General features: G+C 42.2%; 2 protein-coding genes across 3 annotated transcripts in view; one reads left to right on the forward strand and one right to left on the reverse strand.

Annotated features, from left to right (window-relative positions):
- Nucleotides 1–14,619, reverse strand: part of mnat1 (MNAT1 component of CDK activating kinase) — a 37,395-nt gene extending 22,776 nt beyond the window's left edge. Inside the window, exons 1-6 of one of the 2 annotated variants that reach the window (XM_039785708.1) lie at nucleotides 14,436–14,619; nucleotides 12,869–12,963; nucleotides 6,406–6,558; nucleotides 5,959–6,032; nucleotides 663–766; nucleotides 331–471 (exon numbers count right to left, since the gene is read on the reverse strand). In XM_039785708.1, coding sequence (XP_039641642.1) covers nucleotides 331–471; nucleotides 663–766; nucleotides 5,959–6,032; nucleotides 6,406–6,558; nucleotides 12,869–12,957 — 561 coding nt within the window. In that variant the 5' untranslated portion in view covers nucleotides 12,958–12,963; nucleotides 14,436–14,619. Of the gene's footprint in view, nucleotides 1–330; nucleotides 472–662; nucleotides 767–5,958; nucleotides 6,033–6,405; nucleotides 6,559–12,868; nucleotides 13,063–14,435 lie in introns of those variants that run through there. The other variant, XM_039785707.1, reaches the window with a different exon arrangement.
- Nucleotides 14,620–14,621: 2 nt separating this feature from the next.
- On the forward strand, nucleotides 14,622–21,176 carry six4a (SIX homeobox 4a). Its single transcript, XM_039785704.1, has 3 exons — nucleotides 14,622–15,482; nucleotides 17,177–17,880; nucleotides 18,995–21,176. The coding sequence occupies exons 1-3, from the start codon at nucleotides 14,758–14,760 to the stop codon at nucleotides 19,603–19,605; spliced, it is 2,040 nt and encodes a 679-aa protein (XP_039641638.1). The 5' UTR covers nucleotides 14,622–14,757; the 3' UTR covers nucleotides 19,606–21,176.
- The last annotated feature ends 3,590 nt before the right edge of the window (nucleotides 21,177–24,766 follow it).

Genomic DNA, 24,766 nt, shown 5'->3' on the forward strand with positions numbered 1-24,766 from the left:
TCTGTGATGGTCCTTCAGCAGCACGCTCTGCAGGAACAATCACTTCCAAAGCCTGCAGCTCAACACAATGGAGTCAGGAGGCTTTGGAATCACAGAATGACAACAATGCAGCCCACAGCACAATGACTGGTAATAGTCTCTTAATGATCTCACAGCCATGAACCCTCAGGCTGTGTGTGTGTGTGTGTGTGTGTGTGTGTGTGTGTGTGTGTGTGTGTGTGTGTGTGTGTGGTATGTGTGTATGTCAGATATGGAACATCTGACATAATGTGACAGCTTTTTGCTCACCAGACTGTGGACATATGTACATGCAACAAGTTTGTATCTCACCAGCTCATCCAGCAGAGCCTGCTTGTTCTTCCTCTTGGCCTGTAGCTGCCTCTGCTCCTCCTGCAGCAAGTCCAGTCTCCGCTGCTCATTGCCCTGCTGCTCCAGCAACAACAGCTCCTCCAGCTCCTCCTGCTCTCGTGTCTGAGGAGAACAGGGATATTGCAAAATGTTGTGTCACATCTTTGACCACAGGTCTGACTTCCCACCAGCCGTAGCAATGCAATATTGTACTTGACCCTACACTCTGATTTCTCCAAGGTGTTTATTTTAGCACCTAATTATCATTATTAATGAAGGTATTATGCATGTGTGAGAAAATACTCGGTACATACAAGTTTAACCTTATTCCTCTGGATGAGATCTCGGTTCTCCCTCTGGTACTGCTCCATCCGCAGCTTGGTGTTCTCGACCTCAATGTTGTTTGTCAGGTTATACACTACATTGAGGAAACACAAACCAGCGTAAAGGGGACAATATACGGTAACACTCTACTTGAAGGTATCTACATAAAGGCCTTTTATGGTTGTGCATCGCAAACCCCTCTGCGTCTACGCCGGACCCTACGCCGTAGCCTGACTTGCACCTCTCGAAAAATGTAACTACACGACACAGCGACGCACGTCACCCGGCCGTGGCTTGGTAGTGTTGCATTTCCCCTGACTTGCATTTCCTGGTTCTCCTCTTCTCTGCGTGGAGCCTGTGCATAAAACGGCCTTAAGAGTGACATGACACGGTCATGAACACATGACACTGTCATGGACACAGTCATGACACATGAACCCTAACCATAACTTGTCATGACAAAAACCGAATGACACTTACTGAAAGAAGCGTTATGTCATAAACGTTTATGACTAGTTTATAATGTTTATGACACGTTCATGACAGTGTCATGTCACTCTTATGTAGATACCTTCAAGTAAAGTGTAACCCAATATACTTGATAAGAAGTTAACTTCTCTCTCAGCTCACTTTTCATGCACGTTTCAACACCCGAGTGCAACACTATGAACATCTTTCAGGAGACGAGACAGTCTGAAAATGTGCGGCGTTATGCCCATTTTTAAATAATACCCCTGTTCACAAGCACTGTTCAAAACCACAATACTATTATTTTCAATTATAGTCTAGATCTAAAGAGTTCCAGAGATAACAAATACGGACATCTGAAATACTTGAAAACAGTGTATAAAATGAGGTTCAAGACATGTAGAATTTTCCATTTGAATGGTTCAGCCTTAAAAATGACATCTGGTAATTCAATATTTCTCTCAACCTAACTGAGATACTGACACACTGGAGAGAGCGGATACAGAATGTATACTTATAAGCTGTTGTCAAGCTATGGGAAAAAAATTTCAAGGCTGCTTAATAGGAAATTTAAGGAGAATTTTGAGTGTTTAACAAAGTAAAAAACAAAGGAGGTAGTCAACTGCCCCTATTATGCTTTTGGGGATTTTTCCAGTCTTTTAGTTTGTTATATAGTTGTTTGTGTATGTAATAGATGTATAAAGTACAAACCCCAATTCCAATGAAGTTGGGATGTTGTGTAAAACGTAAATAAAAACAGAATACAATGATTTGCAAATCTTTTTCAACCTATATTCAATTGGATACACTACAAAGACAAGATATTTAATGTTCAAACTGATACATTTTATTGTTTTTTTGAAAATATTCACTCATTTTGAATTTAATGCCTGCAACACGTTCCAAAAAAGTTGGGACAGGGGCATGTTTACCACTGTGTTACATTACCTTTTCTTTTAACAACACCCAATAAGCGTTTGGGAACTGACGACACTAATTGACACTAATTGCTTTGTAGGTGGAATTCTTTCCCATTCTTGCTTGATGTACGACTTCAGCTGCTCAACAGTCCAGGGTCTCCGTTGTCGTATTTTGTGCTTCATAATGCACAACATATCTTCAATGGGAGACAGGTCTGGACTGCAGGCAGGCCAGTCTAGTACCCGCACTCTTTTACTACGAAGCCACGCTGTTGTAACATGTGCAGAATGTGGCTTGGCATTGTCTTGCTGAAATTAGCAGGGACGTCACTGAAAAAGACGTTGCTTGGATGGCAGCATATGTTGCTCCAAACTGTTTATGTACCTTTCAGCATTAATGGTGCCTTCACAGATGTGCAAGTTACCTATGCCATGGGTACTAACACACCCCCCATACCATCACAGATGCTGGCTTTTGAAGTTTGCGCTGATAACAATCTGAATGGCCCTTTTCCTTTTTGGCCCTGAGGACATGATGTCCATGATTTCCAAAAACAACTTGAAATGTGGACTCGTCAGACCACAGCACACTTTTCCACTTTGCATCAGTTCATCTCAGGAGCTCGGGCCCAGAGAAGCTGGCGGCGTTTCTGGGTGTTGTTGATATATGGCTTTCGCTTTTCATGGTCGAGTTTTAACTTGCACTTGTAGATGTAGCGACAAACTGTGTTAACTGACAATGGTTTTCCGAAGTGTACCTGAGCCCACGTGATAGTATCCTTTATATAATTATGTTGGTTTTTAATGCAGTGCCGCCTGAGGGATCGAAGGTCACGGGCATTCAATGTTGGTGTTTGGCCTTGCCACTTACGTGCAGAGATTTCTCCAGATTCTCTGAATCTTTTGATGACATTATGGACTGTATATGATGAAATCCATAAATTCCTTGCAATTGTACGTTGAGAAACGTTGTTCTTAAACTGTTGGACTATTTGCTCACGCAGTTGTTCACAAAGTGGTGAACCTCACCCATCCTTGCTTGTGAACGACTAAGCCTTTTGGGGATGCTCCTTTTATACCGAATCATGACCAATTAACCTGTTCACCTGTGGAATATTCCAAACAGGAGTTTTTTGAGAATTCCTCAACTTTTCCAGTGTTTTGTTGCCCCTGTCCCAGCTTTTGTGGAACGTGTTGCAGGCATCAAATTCAAAATCAGTGAATACAGTATTTGCAAAAAAACAATAAAGTTTATCAGTTTGAACATTAAATATCTTGTCTTTGTAGTGTATTCAATTGAATATAGGTTTATTTACGTTTTACAAAACGTCCCAACTTAAAGGGATACTTCACCGATTTAGCATTCAGCTTCGTATCAGTAGAAACCCGATAGTATTTCTGAATGACCGTGCCTCCCTCCCTCATGTCCCCCTGAGACGAGAGATTTCTGCATTTGGGGCCTGGAAAAAAATCTTCCGATGACGTAAAATGACGATTTTTGCGTCATTGGAAGATTTTTGGGCCAGAGGCAAAGGACTACAGCTTTCGGTTTTCAGCAGAAAACATTTACAACAATTATTCAAACTACCGGACGTGTGTACCACCGGGATACACCGGTACAGATCGGAGAATATGGAGGAAACGTTATTACAGACGCAATACTTGGCACACTACGTGAGCTTCGCCTGCACGGAGACCAGCGGTGTCGCTCAATGCCGCTAGCCAGCTAGGGGACATCCTCATCGGCTAGGTGGAAAGCTAACGCTAGCTGTCCACCTGTCCCATCCATCTTGCTTGCAAGTGTCTGCTCATTAAACAACAAGCTGGACTACATCCTCCTTCAACGAAACTCCCAACGTGAGTTCAGTGACTGCTGTGTTTTTGTTGTTGTGGAAACATGCCTGAACAACAGTGTACCGGAACCGGGACTATCCAGCTACCAGGCTGCTCTCCCCGGCCCGTGGAGGTGGACTGGTGTAGAAATAAAATCCAACTAGCTACTGCTAACTGCTGATGGAGCTTGTGACTGTTAAATGCCGACCATTCGACATTCCACGCTAATTCACGCCTGTGTTTATACTCCGTGTTTAGCTACACCAATGCTAGTATGCATTAGCTGAACTTTACGGATCCTGCTTGCAAGTGTCCGCTCATTTAGACCACAAACTGGACTACATCCAACTTCAACGACACTCCCAACGTGAGTTCAGAGACTTTGTGTTTTTGTTGTGGAAACATGCCTGAATAGTGTACCGGACTGTCCAGCTACCAGGCCTGCTAGCCCTCCGAGCTAGAGATGCTCTGTCGCCGGGTAAAAGAGGTGGGCTGTGTTAACACCGAGTGGCGCAGAAATGTGGTGATTTGTATCCATTTAACTGCTAACTGCTGGTGGAGTTTGTGACTGTTAAATGCCGACCATTCTACATTACACACTAATTCACGGCTGTGTTTATGCTCGGTGTTTACAGCCCACCAAGCGCTAATGCTAGTATGCGTTAGCTGAACTTTACGGAGCCTATAAAGTGTGTGTACTAAATGTAGCCTGTTTCGTATGTCGTTTTTATATAATTTCGTTTTTATATATGTTAAATGTGTAACACCACTTGAGTCACGATGAAACGTTGTTTCGTGTATATGGTTGAAATGACAATAAAACACGCTTGAGTTGAGTTGAATGCCTCTGTCGGTCTGTCAAGCGGAAGGCGTGGCTTGGGAGTGGACTCAAAGCAACGAAGCAGGTGCATTCTGGGATTTGGTGTTTTTCATCCATATAAGACCAAAACACATTTTCTGGCTTTTCTCGGCCTAGAAGGCACCAATTTCAATTTTTTTTTCACATTTCTACTACATAAGTGACCCAATTTAAAGATATATTCAGCTTTCCAGCGGTGAAATATTCCTTTAACTGGAATTGGAGTTTGTAAAAAAAAAAAAAAACACATTTCACTCCAAATGGAGCACTTTTCTCAACTGCCTGAAAATGGCTTGCCCACATTCCTGTTTGAAATTCCTCAATTAATGATGTCACTGATTGAGAAAGCCAGCTCAGTTTTTCAAATGTGCTGCCCATTGGTGCTCCCTGAGCAAGCACAGCCCACCCAACACAACAGAATGGGCCAGCTGACCAATCAGAGAAGACTGGGCTTTTTATAGGAAGGCAGGCCAGGAGCTCAGACAGCTAAACGCCATCAATATATGAGAGGAATGGGCACCCAGATAGCTCAGTTGGTAGAGCGGGCGCTCATGTATAGAGGTTTAGTCCTTGACGCAGCAGGTCCGGGTTCGACTCTGACCTGCGGCCCCTTTACTGCATGTCATTCCCCCCTCTCTCTCCCCTTTCATTTCTTCAGCTGTCCTGTCAATAAAGACCTAAAAACACCCGCCCAAAAAAGAAGACATTTTAATATATGATAGGAACTGGATATCTGAATTTAACATGACATTCTCATTAGCCTCTCTGCTTGGCCCAGCCCTCCCTGTCCTGCTCGGCCCATATACTTTGCATTGGGATCACGTCACACATTAAAAAATAACATCTAAAGTCAGGGAAAGTTTTGCAAATATTAAACCTCCATGGTTTCTAAGTGTTTAATACAAAGAGTAATAATTGACCGTATTTGCAGTTTGAGGTGTCCTGTCAACAGTTTTACAGACATCTCTAATGGTGGTCTATGAGGAAGATGCATATTGGGCTGAAGGGGATTTTTTGTTGCAGCAGCACAGTTTGGCCACTGAAACAAAGTAGTAGTCAGGCTGACTGGCCGCATCATATCCTGCTCTCTTAATATATCTATGCTAAAAGTCCATGGTAGGTTGCCAGTCAAGATGTGTTAGCATTATACTAATAAGCATCCCTTTTGCCCTCTGTTTCAGCATGAGGCTTCCAAGTGGGTCCTACCTATGTCCTCCAATTGCTCAAGGTAGTCGTTATATTCTCTCAGGCTGGGGAAGTCAAAATCTCTCTTGTTGTATCTGCAAATGAAGAACAGAACTGATGAGACAAATAGTAAAACCTGATGAAAGCAGATATGCACTGACATTAATAGCCTCCATTAAATCAACCATTTTAAAATACCATGTCTGCATACTGCCTAATAGGCACACATTAGATGTCAATTAGGGGCTATTAAAGAACAGATGAGAGGGAGAGAGGAAAGCCAGGGAGGGGCTGAGAAGTAAAAACCTGGCAGGGAAAGAGCCTTACCGTTTGAGCCCCCCCCGGGGAGACTCATTGTCTACAAAACAAACGTAATGAGAAAGACAAAGGTGGCTTAAGAAGTGGGAGGAGGCATTAGATGACACATAAACACGCAGAGCCGCACCCCTCACCCTCCTGGTCACTCACATCTTCAGCACCTTCTTACGAATCTCCACCTCCTTATCAACAGTCGGGTCTTCGAAGAGCTGCACGCGGAAGTTGCTCTTCCTCAGGGGCGTGTCGCACTGCACACAGTTACCCGAACCACGCACAAACAGCATCTCCACACAGTTCTCACATCTGTAGGGGAGAGGGGACAACAAAACAGAAAATACCATCAAGCTGAGTCGAATGTTTTTCACATAAAAAAATTTGTTTTTTTCTATAGTATAATGGGAATATGTGATTAGGTTGATACTTACTCTCAGACAAGAGGAAATTAGCCTGACACCCCATCAGTGCTGTGTCTGTCTGCACTGGAAAAACATTTGCTTTATTGTTATTTCAACAGACCTCAGTCATGCCACGTTGCATAATATGATAAAATCCAGCTCTGTAATTCACAGTGTAGTCTATCATTATAAGAATGGACTCAGTCTTACGTAATTTTTGGCAAAGAAATACGGATGGACAATTGCAGTTTTTTGTGTATTCCTTATTTCATTGGTAAGTATTCTAAGATGAATTGTAATTATTGCTTAAGGCTTTAATTTATCTGAAAATGTAACTTTAATATAAAAAAAAAGCATCAGTATGTTTACATGCAATTCCAACCTTTCTCCTTCTTCTGGCAGAAAATGGCATCATTATTCCTGACACAGTGCCTAAATGAAAGGAGCCACGTTTAAGCCACATGTATCTACTGTAAATCTTTTTAATGAATGCGATTACTTTCCAGGACAAAATACATAGCAGAACAGCACTGTCATGATGAGTTTTCAGGCAGCCTTTGGTTCCTCATGTCATTGTATTCAGTAAAGATGCCTCTCCACCTGCCATTCTGAACAAAAAGCAGAAACACTCTTCGGATACTAGTGTTGTGGAATTTCAGGTAAAGGCCAGGTTCAAACAGGAAGGTTTACTTCATGCACCATGACGACATGACTCCATGGCAACTGTCAGACCTAGCTGAGGGCACAACCCTGAGCTTAGCCATCAATCACACCTTTATGCAGGTAGGCGTTTACCCATCAGTCACACTCAAGCGAGGAGTGGACACTGAAGACAATGGGAATGTTCCTAAATCTCCCCTGATGGGGTGGAGGGCCTGAACAAACGTTTGCACAGTACACTCTTTTAATTAAGTCTCTGTGGAGCTTTATTTCCACAGGAATCCACCTTCCTGCTTGTGACCACCTTCACAAAAAACAACATCTGGTTTTCAAATGTCACTATCTGCTTTTAAGCACTAACAGTTTTAACAAAATAGAACAAAGTTGATGGGAAAAAGCCAGATTTTCACCATACATCATTGATGATAATGGTTGATGAATTTATTTCCAAAGTCGAGGACTGGGCTTGAGACACTGGTGCCTAGTCAAAAGCTTTCTTGGGATGGAGCCTTTAAGAACTATCATGACAGACTCATCATGCAAGACATTTCACTTCATCAGCAGGATAAAAAAATAAATAAAAAGCAGAAACTGCAGAGCCATGGAGTTTGGCTGTTTACATCTAACATCTCAGATATGGGTCAAACAAGCCCAACCTGCCAAGTGTGACATCGAGATCTTACGGCCATTCAGCAAACTGATATAACTTGCATTGCAGGAGACTATCTTACAAGCATGCCAGTTTAGCTTGGTTTAGATGAAGCCACAAAATAAAAATGAAAGCTGAACGACAGACAGAAACATCTGCGTTGTCCAGTTGGTGCTTCAGAGCATGAGAAGCCCCTGCTCGAGTGCACCCTGGAAGAGGCAGATGTTCATTGTGGCCCCAGGCTACAGGGGATGTATAGGCCTGGCCATATGGAGGTAGATGGAGGGATTCAGCTTGTTTCCACAGGCCCACAAAGAGCCCATTCATCAACACGGGGCGAGGAGTGGGGCGTAGCTTGCCCCCTGCCCCATAAATGGACCACACAACAGAACTCTCCAAAGGGGAAATCCTGTGTAACTCTAGAGCAAAGAGGTGAATGTCTAAGAGGGAAGGAGGAGATTTTAGAGTCAATTTGCCATCTTTCTTCTGAAATGTGCTTTCTCTAAGTGACAGCTTTCGGATTGTATGCCTGTTGCAATTTGTAATCAAAAGAGGACTCAGATATCTCTTGCCAAGGCTACGCCGTATTACTTGGCTTACTGAACAGACATTTAAGTGAACCGACAGATCTCTAGCAGCTTGCCATCCCTGTGTCCCAGGGCTGTTGTCGCTGACTGAGTACTCCTGATTCCTCCCTCTCTCACCTGTCCTGCTCAGAGCTCCAGGCTCCTATCTTTCCCATCTGCAGCTGTCAGCAGGTCAAAGAAGGGGGTGGTAAGAAGAGGGTGAACAGGGCCCTGGCTCAGCAAAGAGGCCTCCCCACCACCACCCCCCTCCCCCTTGGTGACATTGCCTGCATCACTGTCTCCTCCTTATGCAAGAAAGAGCAAAAACAAAACAGCCCTATAAACTCACAGGAGCTGGATTCACTTGTTTCTGCCACAAGGCTCATGATCTTCACCAAGCAACGACTTATTCGGGACAGGGTTGGCTTTTTGTCAAATTTAAACCTGCTAAGATGCTCTGTCCTGCCCTGTGACCTACAATACCTGCAGCAGTACAGTCGAAAAATGCTGAGGCCCAGGATATGGTATGCTTGCTTACACAGGAACCTTGCGTAGGCTTGTGTGTTCTTAAAAATAAAGCTTAGATTTGGTGTGCTTTATAGAGAAGCAAAGTGGGCAGAGATACAGGTTTCAAAAATGTTTTTCCCACGGTAAATTTTGAACAGTTTTGTAAATAATAATTTCGATGTTCTTTAAAATAAAAACGGGGATATGAAAAAGGAAACAATACTATGGGCAAGAACCAACGGTTAGTGGAACAGAAGCTGAGGTAAGGCTGATGTTAGGCAACAAAGGCAACAAAAGTTAAAATTATTTTACAACAATGCCCTATGGAACTTGTAGTTGACTTCTGTCTTAAAGAAATAGTTCAGCATTCTGGGAAATATGCTTATTAGCATTCTTGCTGAGACTAAGGCTATGTTCACTACTATGTTTTCATTTAAAAACGACTATCTTTTGCTAAAAGAGAAGAAAAGAAGAGGAGGCAGTTAGTGTAGCATAAAGACTAGAAACAGGAGGAAACAGCTAGCCTGGCTCTGTCAAAAGGTCAAACAAATCTGCCTCCTAGCACCACTAAAGCTTACTAATTACGTAATATCTTGTTTGTTTTTTTATCCGTGTAGCAACTCAAGTGGAATAACCAACAATTTACAATTTAGTTAGGAGGTGCTGGTAGGCGGATTTCTTTATCTTTAAACAAAGCCACACTAGCCATTTTCCGCTACTTCCAGTCTTTATGCTAAACTAACCATCTTATGGCTGTAGCTAGCTACAGCCATGCTATTGAGTTTCTCATCTAGCTCTCATCAAGAAAGCAAATACGTTTATTTCTAAAATTGTTGATCCCTTCCTTTAATTTTTCAAGTACACAGTTGTTTGTACTGATTACTAAGCCAAAAGTATTTTATGCCCATACATGTCTTGGAGGCATCTATAGCTAAATGAATGAACAGAGCTTTTACTTCTGGAAATCTGGACGCCTGAAAAAAACTTTCCCCACTAATTACCTAGAACATACAACTACCAGGTACAGGAAACTAGCTTCTACTTAATGAGGTGTGTCTATACCCAACCTCACTATGGAGGGTGGACCCATGTAATGACCACTGTATGCCGGGCTACTAGTGTCAAATGCCAAAGGACATTGGTCTGGTGTCATTGTGCAAAGGTAATAAATAACATCAAATGCCCCCGGTGACAGCGATACAAAATGTGCTGTGGTGGGGTTTAAATTTAGATGCATGCTAGAGGTGGAGAACCTCAATACTGCATTGCATCGCCTTGTCAGCCCAGATTGGAACGGCCACTCAACCAGGCCCAGGTAGAGTGAGGCTTACAGTTATCTATATAAATGAACAAGTGCAGAGACTCCAACTAGGGCTGCAGCTAATGATTAAGTTCAGTATTCATTTATTTTTTCAATAAATCGATTGAATCATTTAGCCCATATTCATAAAATACAGAAATATTACCCATAACAGTTTCCCAGAGCCCAAAGTGACATCTTCAAATGGTTTGGGTTTTGTCGAACCCAGCCCAAAACTCAAAGGTATAAATTTTTTGGTGATTAGAAAACAGAGAACATTTGGGATATATGGACAAACAAGCCCTAAATTCAAATGCAATTTGATAGGATGACACATTCACATCCCAGAATGTTAAAGGTTATGTCATACTTTACTTAAGATATGGTAATAATATACACTAAGAAAGGACAAATTCTATTCTGTGAATTTATTCCCACAAATGTAAACGGAGGTACATCACTCTGCAGAATTAGAGAGGAACCAAGAACTGCACTTGGTACTGTATACTGTATGTGCATGTACACATTGGCCTTTCTAATTTCATATTTCCCTTTCTTTCTTATTCACTTTTCCACATAGTTGATTGCATCAACATTGGAAATCAGAAACTGTGAAATTGAAACACATTGCTCACGCTACAGTACAGGCCTCCATATTTATCAACTCTTGAGGAAACCCAGCCGCAAACAAAAAAACCAAATGACACCAGTGATGTAAATACTGATACAGTTTGAGAGTACAGCAGTTTCCAAGAGGTGCATTAATTCACAGTTGCACCCGCTCTGAGGAACGAATCCAAGGTGACCTGGGCTGGGAGGACATCTCTCCAAATTGCTTCATTGCAGAATCATTTTAATTTTCTGTGTGTAGTCCTGCATCCAGACAGAGGCGGTGAGTTATAAGCTCGCTGACCTGATGACAAAGCACGGCCACTTCCTGATGGTACAGTCAATAAACAGACAGGGTCGAAAAGATGCTCTCATCAGGCTACCACCGTCATTGCACGATGCTCATAGAAAACATGCCCCCATCATTTAAATGACCAGGTTTTTAAACAGATGACAAGGTTAAATATTGGAAAATGCACAGCAAACAAGTTTTTACTGAGTACTGACATGAGGATGAAGCACAATAAAAACTGCAGCATCACAATAAATAGCATTAGAGTAAACTTATTACAATAGTTTATTAAGCAATTACATTTTTCCACTTGTGATTAATTGTTTGTCATTTTTTTAACATAAAATACCATATATTTGCCAATTACAGGTTGACAAGAGCAAAGACTTGCTTACATTGTTTAATGTTATTGTAAATTTAATTTACTTAATATTTAATCTAATTAGAATTTTCAATATAAGTTAATATTTTAGCCTCTGGTAACTTGTGATGGACATTTTCTATTTTGTGTTTTATGCTAAATGTAGAATCCCACCAGGGTAATAAGTGCTGTAACTGACCCACCACAGGGCTTTAGTAAGTAAGTAAAAAATGACATATTAAAAGTTATGTTTAGGGATGATTGAGATAGTTAAAGGTAGGTGTGAAGGTGGAAACGTTTATGTCTAGGTTGCATTTTTAATGGATTGGGTTAGGACAGGGTATGGGTCTGGGACTGATTTCTGTCTCTGCTTGGGCTTCTGTCCATGTCTATAAGATTGTCCTTATGGATCCTGCCTTAGGTCGGTAGGGTCCATAAGAACCATCTTAAGAGAGAACATTATTCATCAGTTTAGCACAAAAAAACACATTGGTCATACTGTGATCATGCAGTGCAGTCCTTGTGTAGATTAGACTGTCTTTGTTCCTTTAAGTTGGCCCTTTTTTACCACCTCTGGATAATTTTGTACTCATTATGTGGTCAAAACAAAAAGAAAGTGTATACTCCTCATCTCTCTGCCATCCTGAATTTGTTGTACTTTACATTAAAAGTCTTATTTCAAAGGACTGACCACTCCTTCGGCAAGTTTTTAAAGAGGGGTACAAATAAGCAGGTCAGGTGTAAACAATGTAGCAATGCAGTGTTATTAATAAGAGCTAACTGTCTGTAATGTTTATAAACAATGTCTGGCAAGATTGACAGTTATTATGCAGCACTATTAAGGCTGTGATAGAGCATAAACCACCTATAAACTGTGTGAACTCTCCTGTTGACGCTAACGTTACCTTTAGTCTTTCTAAGAGATAACGCTAGGCATATTTAACAATATTAATATTATAATAACAATATGAATGTGGGGTTCATAACCGACAGGAAGTCATTTTCCGACGTTATACTTGTCACATTATCTGACTTATCAGAGAGCACATTAAACCGTTAGCTGTAGCTTAAAGCTCATGAGGTGTCGGCCAACCGTTAAGATTTAAGAGAGTATAATTATACAGCTAAACACAAGTGGAAATAGTTTAAAAATAAGACTTATGCGCCTGCTTTAGGGGTTTCTTATGTTAGTAAGTTAGGTGTGCAAAAGCTTCACTCTCTAGCTACTTTCGTTCAGCTGTGAGATATAACGTAACTGTGTAATAAATACTCACAGCGTGTGACCGCAGACGTTCACCATCAACTTCAGCGACGGATTTCTGTATTTGGTTGTTTTGCATCTCGGACACCCTTGGTCGTCCATTTCGGCCTGCGCAACACAAAATAATAATTAAAATACCTCGAGAGAAGTGTCAACAACTAGCAGCTCTCCTGTCACTTTCCCGGCGGTGAACCGATGTGTTACACAGAAAGCGGTCCGATGGGAAGCTCCATCAATAAGAGAAGTTCCTATTAAATGATAACCTCTACAACAGTGGTGGTCACACCGTGGTGCAGGCGCACCAAGGGGTCCCTGATGAGTCCCTGGGGGTATGAGGTAAAAAGCTGAGTGGTTTATTTTCACTTATCCACTCAGAGAGAGAATGTAGAAAATGGCTGTTTTGATTATAGGTTTCACCTCCTCTGCATTAGGGCTACCCTATAGATCACCATATATTCCATGATCAAATGTAAGCCTGAACTGGAACATAATTAAAACAAAAACCTCTCCAGATGTTACTCCCCAGGGCTTCTGACATCATGTAGTTTCTGGTTGAATATGTAATGTGTTCATAATAATTCACCAAGGATGGTGGCTATAGGCTATCATGTGATTTATTGTCTCAAATAAGATAAATAATATAATAGCCTATTATAGTTATAAAAGAGTAACACTAACAGGTTGCTCTTTTCAAAGGTAGAGCTCTGAAAACATATATTCTATCACAATCACTAAAAGCCTAGGCCTAGCCATGTGTCATATTGATTTATTGACTATGTAGGCTTATAAATGTCAGTCATTGATCAGACACCAAGTTAGACGCCAGTGCCACATAAGATTGATAATTATTTGCAAGACAATAATGAACAATTTCTCAGCTTTCAAGTTATATTATGACAGGATAAATATAATGCTGTAAGACTTTTACAGATTTCAGATTTAGGTGATTTTTTAAGATATTAAATCATGTTATTTCAAATTATATTAATGGAAGACAGATAGGTTGGCTCTGGGGGTCTAACAAATATGAAAGATGAAAATAAAACTTAGAGATGTAGTTTTGGGAGGACAGAAATATCGCAGCACACACAATGTCATCTAGGAAATACTCTGAATTTGAAATAATGCAGAAATGTTTCCCTAGCCATTACTAAATATTCTACATCTATGTATGGGATTTGACCTAACACGCTATGAGATCATTGTGTGTTGTGATGATGACCCGATGTGTCAATAACTTGTGACAGACAAACTGCCAATATTAACAATATTAACACCTTAACTCAATCACATAGCACCTTAAACTACTATGGATATGTACTGGAAGTTATCAAAAAGGGGGGTCCATTTAGAATATTTCCTTTGGAGTGGAGTAGGCCTACATCCGGAAAATGAAGTCTCTGTGTCAAAGTGTTTTTAAATGTTTTGTGTGTTCATTTTGAGACAATGGCAGTAGTCCCAGGATTATTTTTCTCGATATGAGAATAAAAAAACTTTGATGTTTACGCATTCAGCTATGTCAGCTTCTGACAATACATAAAACAAGGATATCCCGTTCCCACGTACCCAAAAGCACTCACCTTGCACAGGTGATCCACGGGAATATAGCCTACTGTAAGTTATATGACTGACAGCTGGAAACCAAACATTCGTGTCTGAATCCCGCTCGCTCCTCCCTTATGGGGCCCTCCGCGGCCAATAGCGTGTCTCTCCTGCAGATAGACCCTAGTGTGTCTCCTTCCAGCTCCAGTCCCCGCAGAGTAAAAGTCACGTTGGAAGGAAAAGGGGAGAGAGATATCTACTTACAGCTGCTGTCAGATATCCGATCGCATTCGCATGGCGAGGAGGTAACCTGATCGATCTGGGAGGAGTGACTTTACCAGGGAAGGCTTGAACAAAAAAATGTCTTCTTCTTCTGCCGGAGAAGTCACAACAGCAAATGACATCAAGAGGGAAAATGTGAAGGAGGTGGATAAGCGGGAGTGCATCAAGCTTGTGGCGCTGGACGCGGCGGAGTTGTCCATGGAGCGCAACACGGACGCGGTGCGCACGGAGCTGTTGGTGAACGCCGCTTCCTCTCTGGCTTTCTCCCCGGAGCAAGTGGCGTGTGTCTGCGAGGCTTTGCAGCAGGGAGGTAATGTGGACCGGCTGGCCAGGTTCCTGTGGTCCCTTCCACAGAGTGACCTGCTACGCGGCAACGAAAGCATCCTGAAAGCCCAAGCCCTCGTTGCTTACCACCAGGCTCGGTATCAGGAGTTGTACAGTATTTTGGAGAACCACAGTTTCAGTCCGTCCAACCACACCTTTCTGCAAGATCTATGGTACAAGGCCCGGTACACCGAGGCGGAGAAGGCGAGGGGGAGACCCCTGGGCGCCGTTGACAAGTACCGGATCCGGAGAAAGTACCCTCTCCCCAGGACTATCTGGGACGGCGAGGAGACTGTGTATTGTTTCAAGGAGAGGTCCCGAAACGCGCTGAAGGATCTGTATAACCAAAATAGGTACCCCTCTCCTGCCGAGAAAAGAAATCTCGCCAAGATTACAGGACTCTCCTTGACCCAGGTCAGCAACTGGTTCAAAAACAGGAGACAGAGAGACAGAAACCCGTCCGAGGCACAATCAAAAAGGTGAGGAAACAAAAGGATCAAGCCACAGACTATTTCAGTCAAACTTCATATAAAACAAATGATGAAAATATTTCTGAGTCTGCTGTGCGTTAAAGGCGCATTCAAACAGAACCAGAATCATTTTAATAAAGTACTAGAAAGCTTTTTTTTCGTGGAAGGGCGCCTGTAGTTTACAACCATTCACTCTCAGACATTGACAATACTCAGTGTATTTCATAATGTCCCGTCGGACTCCTTTATAAGACGTGACAATGTGAATCATGAAAGGTTGATAATTAAGAAACAAAAAAAGTGTGCGTAAAAGGGTTTGGAGCACGCTTTTACTGTTTTGAAATATGAAGCTGTTGCCATTCAGATCCTGTTTCAAGTGTACTGGTGCTAAGGGGCATGGAAACCATAAGCAACTAAATAACATAGCAACTTCTACACTTCAGTGATTTGACTGTCACACTCGAGAAGTTGCTAACTTTGATGAAACAATTAACACGTTACTTTCATTTATTCTTATCTGATTGTAGTGTTGTGTGTGTGTGTGTGTGTGTGTGTGTGTGTGTGTGTGTGTTAAAGATGAACACACACAAACACAGTAGCGCGTGCACGTGTTCCCATCCCAGCACATAAATCATTTTCATTGTCACTTTTTTCCCCTCTCAGATCAAAAAGGATATCAGAGCCCCCATCAGCTCCTGCGTTTCATTTTATAATCCTCCACACAAACAGACAGAAATGTAGCTTCTTTCATGTGTCTCTCTCTGTGAACAAAGCTGACGTGCACCTGGTGGAGGTGACCTCTCTCTCTCTCTCTCTCTCTCTCTCTCTCTCTCTCTCACTCACACACACACACACCATTATAGATTACATTTAAGTCGCTCCTAAAATTATTTAGAAACAGTTTAGTTTATAAACTGGATATTTTCAATAAATCCTGTCATATTAGTAGCAACTAATTTACTTATATACTATTTCCTGGAAGTGACGGTGTGTGTGTGTGTGTGTGTGTGTGTGTGTGTGTGTGTGTGTGTGTGTGTGTGTGTGTGTGTGTGTGTGTGTGTGTGTGTGTGTGAGAGCGCGCAGGCGGTGCAGCTGTTTAGATCAATCTTTAAAAAAAGAGTTCGTTCATTAATAAGCTAACTAGCCTACTTAAGTCGTTTTAGGACTTCATGGAAACAGAACAATATGGATTTAAAATGGCAGCACCATTTTAAATTGAGAAAGAAAATTCAAGTACATACTCTCAGCCATTTGTTTTGTCACAGCCACCACTGCTGGCAGTTTGTCGCACCAGCATTTATTGCGCCAAATGGTTGCACGGTTGTTGACGTTGGTTGGTTGTTGTCAGTGTAGCTCTCCATGAGGTAAGGGCACTACACATTCACAAACACAGCCTGCTCTTCAAAGCTGTGTAATAATACAGCAACAAATGTGACTTTGGAAAGTTGTGGGTGGAAAGAAAATAAATGCCAATATACAAATTGTATTTTGTTTAATTTGAGTTGTAATAGTGCTTTAGAGTGTGTTCTCTAAAAGAGAAATTACTTTATATCTATATCAGGAACATGCACATTTTACAATGTTATCTAACTTTTTTATTCAAAAGGGGGCTTGAAGTCAAATTATAACAATAGTTTACCACAAATAATTCCTTTGTTGTTTTCCTTGTTTTGTGACACACCATTTGTCTTTTTTTTTTACAGTGAATCTGATGGAAACCACAGCACAGAGGATGAGTCGAGCAAAGGCAATGAGGAGTTGTCTCCCCGACCCCTCTCTAACTCCTCAGATGGGGTAATCCCCCATGGGACCCTTCCAATTCAAACAGGGCCTCTGGACAGTGGGGTGGTCATCCAACAGATCGGGGACATCAAACTGCCCCCTGGATCCAGCAGTGGCAGTCTCTACAATGGAAGTCTAGTGACCAGTAACCCATCCTCCACTGTGTTTCACAATGGTGGCTCATCTTACCTCCACACACCTGGAAACATCCTCTTCAACGGGCTCAATTTAGGCATCCAGCCCTTGGCCTTCAACCCTCTGAGGCCGTCTGGAGGGGTTCTGCTGGGGGGCTCTGGCATGGACATGCAGATGCAGACAGGACAGGAGAAGGGACTGGGCAATTCTGCTGAGGACTCTGCCCTCCAGTATGCCTCCTACTCAGGTTGTGTGAACGGAGCAGAGGTGAAGTTGGAGGGGGTTCACACCATGGCTGCCCAGAACGGAGGCTCCTCTGTGCTCACATTCAGCTCCTCGTCAGGTGCGCTGCAGCTGGGTGGCTACAGTCTGGTCCAGGTACCAAGTGGGGTCTCTGACAGCGATGGCAGCTCATTACTCAACAGCAACGTAGGTCTTCCTCCACTGCAGCTCTCTTCCCGCTCATCTTCCTCAACAGTCACACAACAAGGTGGGTTCAGAAAACTACAGCATTATTTAAACTTACATATTTGTTTGGTTGTAAAAACCTTGTTATGTTTACTTCAAAGTTATATTTAAATATACTGAGGCAGAAATAGCCGCCAGTGACAAAATAAGTTGGTTATGACTCATTGAACTCACAGCTTTTAATCTTGATTAGGCTTTGGTGATATTGTCTAAAACAGGGATATAATGCTTAAGGATTTAGATTTAGATTCAATGTTCATTTCTCCTTTTTAAAGAAGTCACCTAAATCCATTAAAGTTGCAATTTGCCATAATGTAATGCTAGTATGTAGTGCAGCATGAAGACAAGGAAAAGACTACATTATGATCTATCACATATTAGAATAACCAAAATCCATAATCTACTCTCATATCAAAATATAAATTTGATATCCTTATATCAGTGGTGCCCTTTGCTGTCCTTAAATGTTACAGTGCAATGCTACGTGTCTCAGGTGGTTTATCAACAGGCCTCTACTACGTCCACCCAATATATCTGAGCTGCTTTATTCTTGGCTTGTCTGTGTTTGGGCCATAGCCCAAAGGGCCGATACTACACATAACACAGAGCAGAAGAAACAGGGTAGGGCCACACACGCACACACACACACACACACACACACACACACACATACAGAGAAGAAGGTGGTCCTTTGAAACCCCCAGAGATGAATAAAAACAAGCTCTGAAGTCACCATCACTCATCATCATTGCACTCTTGATCTGCAGAGCAGGGAGGAGGGGAAATATGTTTCAGACAATCAGAGGCCATGAAGCGCACTAACAGGGAATAAGCCAGTACAGCACTTAACTTTGACATAAAGCAGAGAATCTACACCAGGATGAATAATAAGGAAAAACAGAAAATTGCAGCTTGCTGTTGAGTCCTGGCAGGCTCTTGCACTCATTCTCCAGGGGGCACCATAGGGAAAGAGCACAAAGTGTGTGAGACACACAACAGCAATTTCAGGGCCAAGGCCTGCTGTAAATGAAACATATAATACTGTGAGGAATGAGAAGGGGAACCAGCAATGGGAATAGGATCTAATGGGGAGGTAGAGGGACTCTATGTATTGATCCATTGTTGTATTACCACAGGTACCATGCCTCTGAATAATGTAGCAGTGAGTTCCTCCAGTGATGACTCGTTCCAGCAGCAGGACAAGCTGACCATGACATCCCTGCACCACAGCACTGTCCTCTACAGCATGAGCAACACCGGCCAGCAGACCATCAAGAAGGAGCCTCTGGAGGGAGGCGTGTACTCCTCATACCACCACGGGCTCCACCTGGACCCCAGCGGTCAGCTCAGCTACACCACCCCCAACTCAGAAGAGGTTCCTTCTAGCCAAGGTCCCGCCTTGACCACCGAGGTCTCCGCTGTCAGCTCGTCCAGCCCTGAGCCAGAGGTCTACACCACCCTCACTGTCAGCACGCCCCTGATGGCTCAAACGGACCCCGGCAGCCACCACCTCCAGCCCGCAGAGTATCTCAGGGGCCACGAAGTCCGGGGCCCCTCCTCGCATCTGATGGGCCCCTGCATGAACAACAACTACATGAACCTTGTAGAGAACAAGGTGGACGGCACAGGCTCAGGAGGCGTGAGTGAGATGGTGCGGGCGATGTGTGGGGAGATGGAGGCTGTGGAGGGGAAGGAGCTAGCCAAACTACAGACAGTGCAGATGGAGGAGGACATGGCTGACCTTTAACCTCTCTCCTCTCGCAGAAGCACTCATGTCCCCCCAAGCAGTGATATGGTGAATCTTTTTACTTTTGTGTGCGTGTGTGTTTGTGTTTTTTTTACCATTCATTTCCTCTAAATGTTAAATTATTTGTGTTCATTTGACTTTTACAATGCACTCTATTGTCAGAGGGGAGCCCTGTGGGTGAGCATTATCAGTTTATGATAAAAAAATAAAAGTCTATGACATGTTTTAAAAGCCCCGTTCAAAAGATGAAACATAACGACTGTTACATGCTAACAGAAGAAGTCGCTGTATGTGTTCGAGCCATGTCTAAATGTGCATTTTTATAGACAACACCTGCTACTTCCTGTTGAGTGGATTTGATCTGTAGGAGCAGGTGCTGGAATGCCTCGAGTCATGTGACCAGGATGTTCCTCCAAACTAAATGCGTCATGTGGGTCAAACCAAAAAGGTCATTCAGTAGGGGAAAGAGGGACAGAGCCTCTGTGAAAACAGTCAGATAAACAGCGACAGCTTTACGAAAGGACTGCACACATACAGAGAATAGGTCATTAAACACACAAAGCTGCTGATTTGGGAAAAAGTGTCCTTCAGTAATCATGTTACATTTTCTGAATATCTCTCAAGTCACTGCAAAACCCTGTTATTGTGCTTTAAATCATACCAAATGAACTAGGAGTGTTGGACTAGAGTTAAGACGAATGTGCCTTTCTGCTTCTTAAAATACACAATGGCATTGATCTGCTTTGGCATTTGCACTACCATGATGACATTACAATGTAACATGTTTCAAACAGCCTTCATGTTGGAGGGTTTGTCATGCCTGACACACCTCAACAAATGCACACTACTTCAGTAATGACTCAAATTTCAAGCCTCATCGTCAACCTGTGAGACCAAGCTATGAATGAAGATCTAAAGGTCACGTTGTCGGTTCACATGTTCGTCGAATGTTGTTTATAATGCTGCAACTCATAGTATGTTAACTAGATGTGATGATGCTATACTATATCCTGTTTCATTTTGATGTGTCTATCCAAATGTCAGTAAACATTAATGATATTTTTCTATAAAGGGATTGTAATAGTCTCTTTTTGCATGGCGTCATAATGTTTTGGACACTAGTGCCTTTTACTTTTGTTTTGTGAATAACACTGAAAGTAAGCTCAGTCGTAGCTCTTGGTTGGCGTGCAGGCTGTGACATTGCAGCTTCAGAGATTTACCACCACCGCCGCAGCCGTTACTGGCACATTTGTTGGGTGTCAGTTGAGAGAAAGACAAGAGAATGTGGAGCCCATTTGTCAAGTGTGTCCAGTGCTTTTCACAACAGGAGCCTAATTCCTCGCTGTCATACATGACCATAATAGCACATTTCAGCCTCACAGCCAACTCACACCATGTGCATCTATCTGTGCATTGCATGTCTTCATACAAGTGAACTAGTAATACTTTTCTTTGGATTTATGACATAATCCCATCAATTGGAATGAACGTTTCAATGAAAGTATCCTCAGTGCTTTAATGTCATACCAAAAATGAGTCATGGGCAAATAGAATAAAACTGATGGTCATTTGTTTTGTTTTTGTTTTTTTGATCTTAGTTTGAATTATATGTTTGTTATCTGAAATTATGTGAATGTATTTTTCTAAATCTCCATACTGCAATAAAAGTTTATATTTATAAAAACATAAAACAGATATTTTTTTAATTATTTCTAACAAATTTAGCTTCAAGATGACTAATACAATGAAGTGATGCTCTCTGAGTTTTTGTTAAATTTCATTTTAGACATAGAATATGCCTGTAATAAATGTAAGTTCATGCCAGACAAAAAACATATGTCTTCCCAACATTTAAGAGTCCTATGTTGCCAAACTGTGAGGATGGGGGGGGGGTGGGGGGGGTAATCCAGCAAGCCTGGTGCTGCTCTCTGCAAACCTGCAGTGATCGTTTGCACATGCCTGGCAACCTGGAGTTCATTAGCCCTCCTTTTCTCATCCCTGCCCCTGTAATTCAAATAAACAGCAATGAGATTTCCAGAGGCAAAGCTCCTTTTGGGTGGGGGGTCTTCAGCTCCCCACAGCTCAGGCCAATCCAACGGACTTTTCCCCAAGCGAAGGCCGAACAACCTCCCCAACTATACCGCTACTTCAACATGTGGAACAATGAATCTAAGGTGCTGTCACTCAGACACTGAGTCTCTATCCAGTAAAGTGCCTGAACTTTAGGGGATTCTACTTAAATTCATGAATTTTCACCCAATGCTTGTTCACTCTGTGGGCACCCAACCAAATCAACAAAGGAGAGATAAAATGGAGACAAAGTTTGACAAATGGACACACAGCAAGGGATTTTATTTTATTCACAGCGTGTCTGTGGTGGATTATAGGAGTTGTCCTTTCAGCGGATCCTGGCTGGAGGAGTTATATATGATCCAACTGATGGCCTAAATAAACAGAGGCTGTTTGTCTGTGCTCACTGTTGAGGCACAGAGAAAGAAAAGAAAAAATGGGAGAGACTAGCGGGAAAGGGAGGGAGAGGCAGGCAACCGGGATAAAGTTACCTGTGCACAGGTGACCTCGTCGCCATGGGCAGTGGATTAGCTGATTGTTAGGTATCAGGTAACTCCTCCTGTAATATTGAAGAGGGTGAAAACAGCTTTGTTGGAGCCCAGAACAATATCCCATTTGCAGCATGGTCTGTGGGTCTCACGGGGAGGGGGCCACAGAAAACTCCAAATTCCACCTTTGTATTGTGCCTATAAATTAGACAGGAAAGGAGCACAATTGTTCCCTCAAAGAAGATGTGTGGTACATTTTTCATGGGGGCTGAGGACAGCTAGTTGCTGTTTTTTTTTTTTTCTTTAACTGCTCCCTTTATGTGTGAAAATCAGGACATGCCCATATCTAAATAGTAGTAAATAATTTTTGTCCACAATTTCAAACATGCAACGTAAAACATACTTGGGTGTGCAGTAAAAAAGGGGGGAACTCCTCCAGAACTCAAGCCTTATTAAAAACACTGACCTCTGATCTTTCAGATGGTTTCAAAGCTGACATTTAATGCGGCGCAGCAGACTGCAAGCCATATGTAACATGACCTGGGGAGCACGGTACTCCACTGCTCCACGTCCCACTAATGAGAGGGCAGGGGTCAGCGGGTACCAGCCTGCTCGCACAGACCCACCACTTCTGGCCAAGGCCTGGGGAGAGGACTTCTCCCTGCTGGCAGAAACTAAATCTACTCTTGGCTCTTCCGAGGTTGTGGAAAGTAGTGTTTATGAACCAGAAGGAATACATGTCCTCAACACTTGTAACTTTTTTCTCTTACCTCCACTTAAAATAACTGAGTTGTTGCTTGGCCATGCATAGTATGTGCACTTCATCATCCAGTAAGGAAAAGGGAAGTTGCAAAGAGCATGATTCACTGGTTTGTTCTGGACTACAAGGACAGAAAGCACAAGTCATAGGGATAGTTTGAAGTGTGCGTGTGTGAATGTGACACACTCACACATGCTCACTCAGAGGCAGCAGCTGGGAGGCAGCATCAGGTCCAACACCACAGTATTTCCCAAAGAGAAAAACAGCACTTTGTAACAGGAGCAGTAGCAGATGAGGACTGAAATGATGAGTGGACACACACACACACACCTGCTCAACTGTCTGCCTTCTAAAACGTTGTCATTTACTAAAACAAATGCGACAACTCATCGTCTGAGGAGTTACATTTTGACTTGTATGATAGCACCGTCATGGCGCCCCCTCCCTGCCAACAGGCATACATGGTATAGCAACACATTTCGTTTAAATCCTTCCTTTTGTTTATTTATGTGTTTGTCTGCCCATCTGGTTTGTTTACTTACTCCAGCCCTGCAGCAAAAACAACAACAATCCCTAAACAAATGATCTTTATGCCCGGGGCGTGTTTACCGAGCAAAGCACTGTAAAAGCCGAGGCCATAATTGCATATTTGTGGAGGTGGTCCTCTGAGGAAATGCGTAATGATTTTGATGGGGGGCTAACCCCAGTGCACTTGTACCAGGTCTAATTTTCCAACATGACAGGAAACTCTGTTAAGCTGATAATTGCAGCTCCAATTTCATTTAACTCACTCATGTCAACAGTTGTGTTTTGTTTTGAGAGAAGGAGCTGCTTTTTTTTCTCACTGCCTTTCACCTCACAGAATAAACCGCTTTAATTCTTAATTAAAGACACATTTAGGACATCTTGAATTAACCAAAAACTGTAAACCAATGATGTACTATCGATTAGATTAATCAATTTGTGCAGTTTGTTAAATGTAAAGCCAATTCTCATGTATTTTTGTGATATTGTATAAGTCTATAAGAAAATAAATAAATTCCCACCTATGTGTAAGAATGTTTATGTAAAACAAGCTTGACTTATAGGCCTACATTGAGATGCTTGTTTATGTTGATGTTTTTAATTAATACATACATTTTAATTGTATTTTTTCCCCCCACAAAAAACAAAGAAGAAAAACCCCTGGTGATCAAATCGGACATTTGTCACATAATATAAACCGTATCGGCTTTGTCCCAGTCGATACAGCTGAAATAGCACTTCGGATTTAGAAGAGTGAAAACCATCTGTTCAGTGAGCCAGTGGTCGTTTCAGTTTTCCTCCATTTTCAAAAAAACAAAAATAAACTCTCCAATAGGAAAAACGGGCTTTTTGGATGACATTTTTATGAAGTGTTTTCTGGTGCTTTGAGATGAGACTTTTTCTTTCTCTCGTTTTCTCCCACAGGACCGGAGTGTCAGTCACCGATACATTCGTTTTCCCAGTAATGCATGGTGCAACGAATTTTTCTAATACAGCTAATGCATCTATCAATAATTAATACGTCGTTTTCACCTCCAAATTGCTATCATGAGGTGGAATAATTCAACAAACAAATGGTCCACATTTCTCTTGAGGCCTACCTCACATTAAACCAGTTTAATGAGAAATGGCAAAACGTTTATTTTCTCGGGGTGAAAACACTGTGAGTCATTTGAGTTTCCCTGAAAGGCAATGACTAAAACCTGGAACATCCATGATATTTAAGAGCCCTCCGCCTCCGGGAGAGGTAGGCTGAAATAATACGTTTTTGTTTTTTTGGGTTTTTTTGAGGTAACAGAGGACTTTATAACGGAGAGGA

The sequence above is a fragment of the Perca fluviatilis genome, chromosome 20 (assembly GCF_010015445.1).
Source record: "Perca fluviatilis chromosome 20, GENO_Pfluv_1.0, whole genome shotgun sequence".
NCBI classification, from domain to species: Eukaryota; Metazoa; Chordata; class Actinopteri; order Perciformes; family Percidae; genus Perca; species Perca fluviatilis.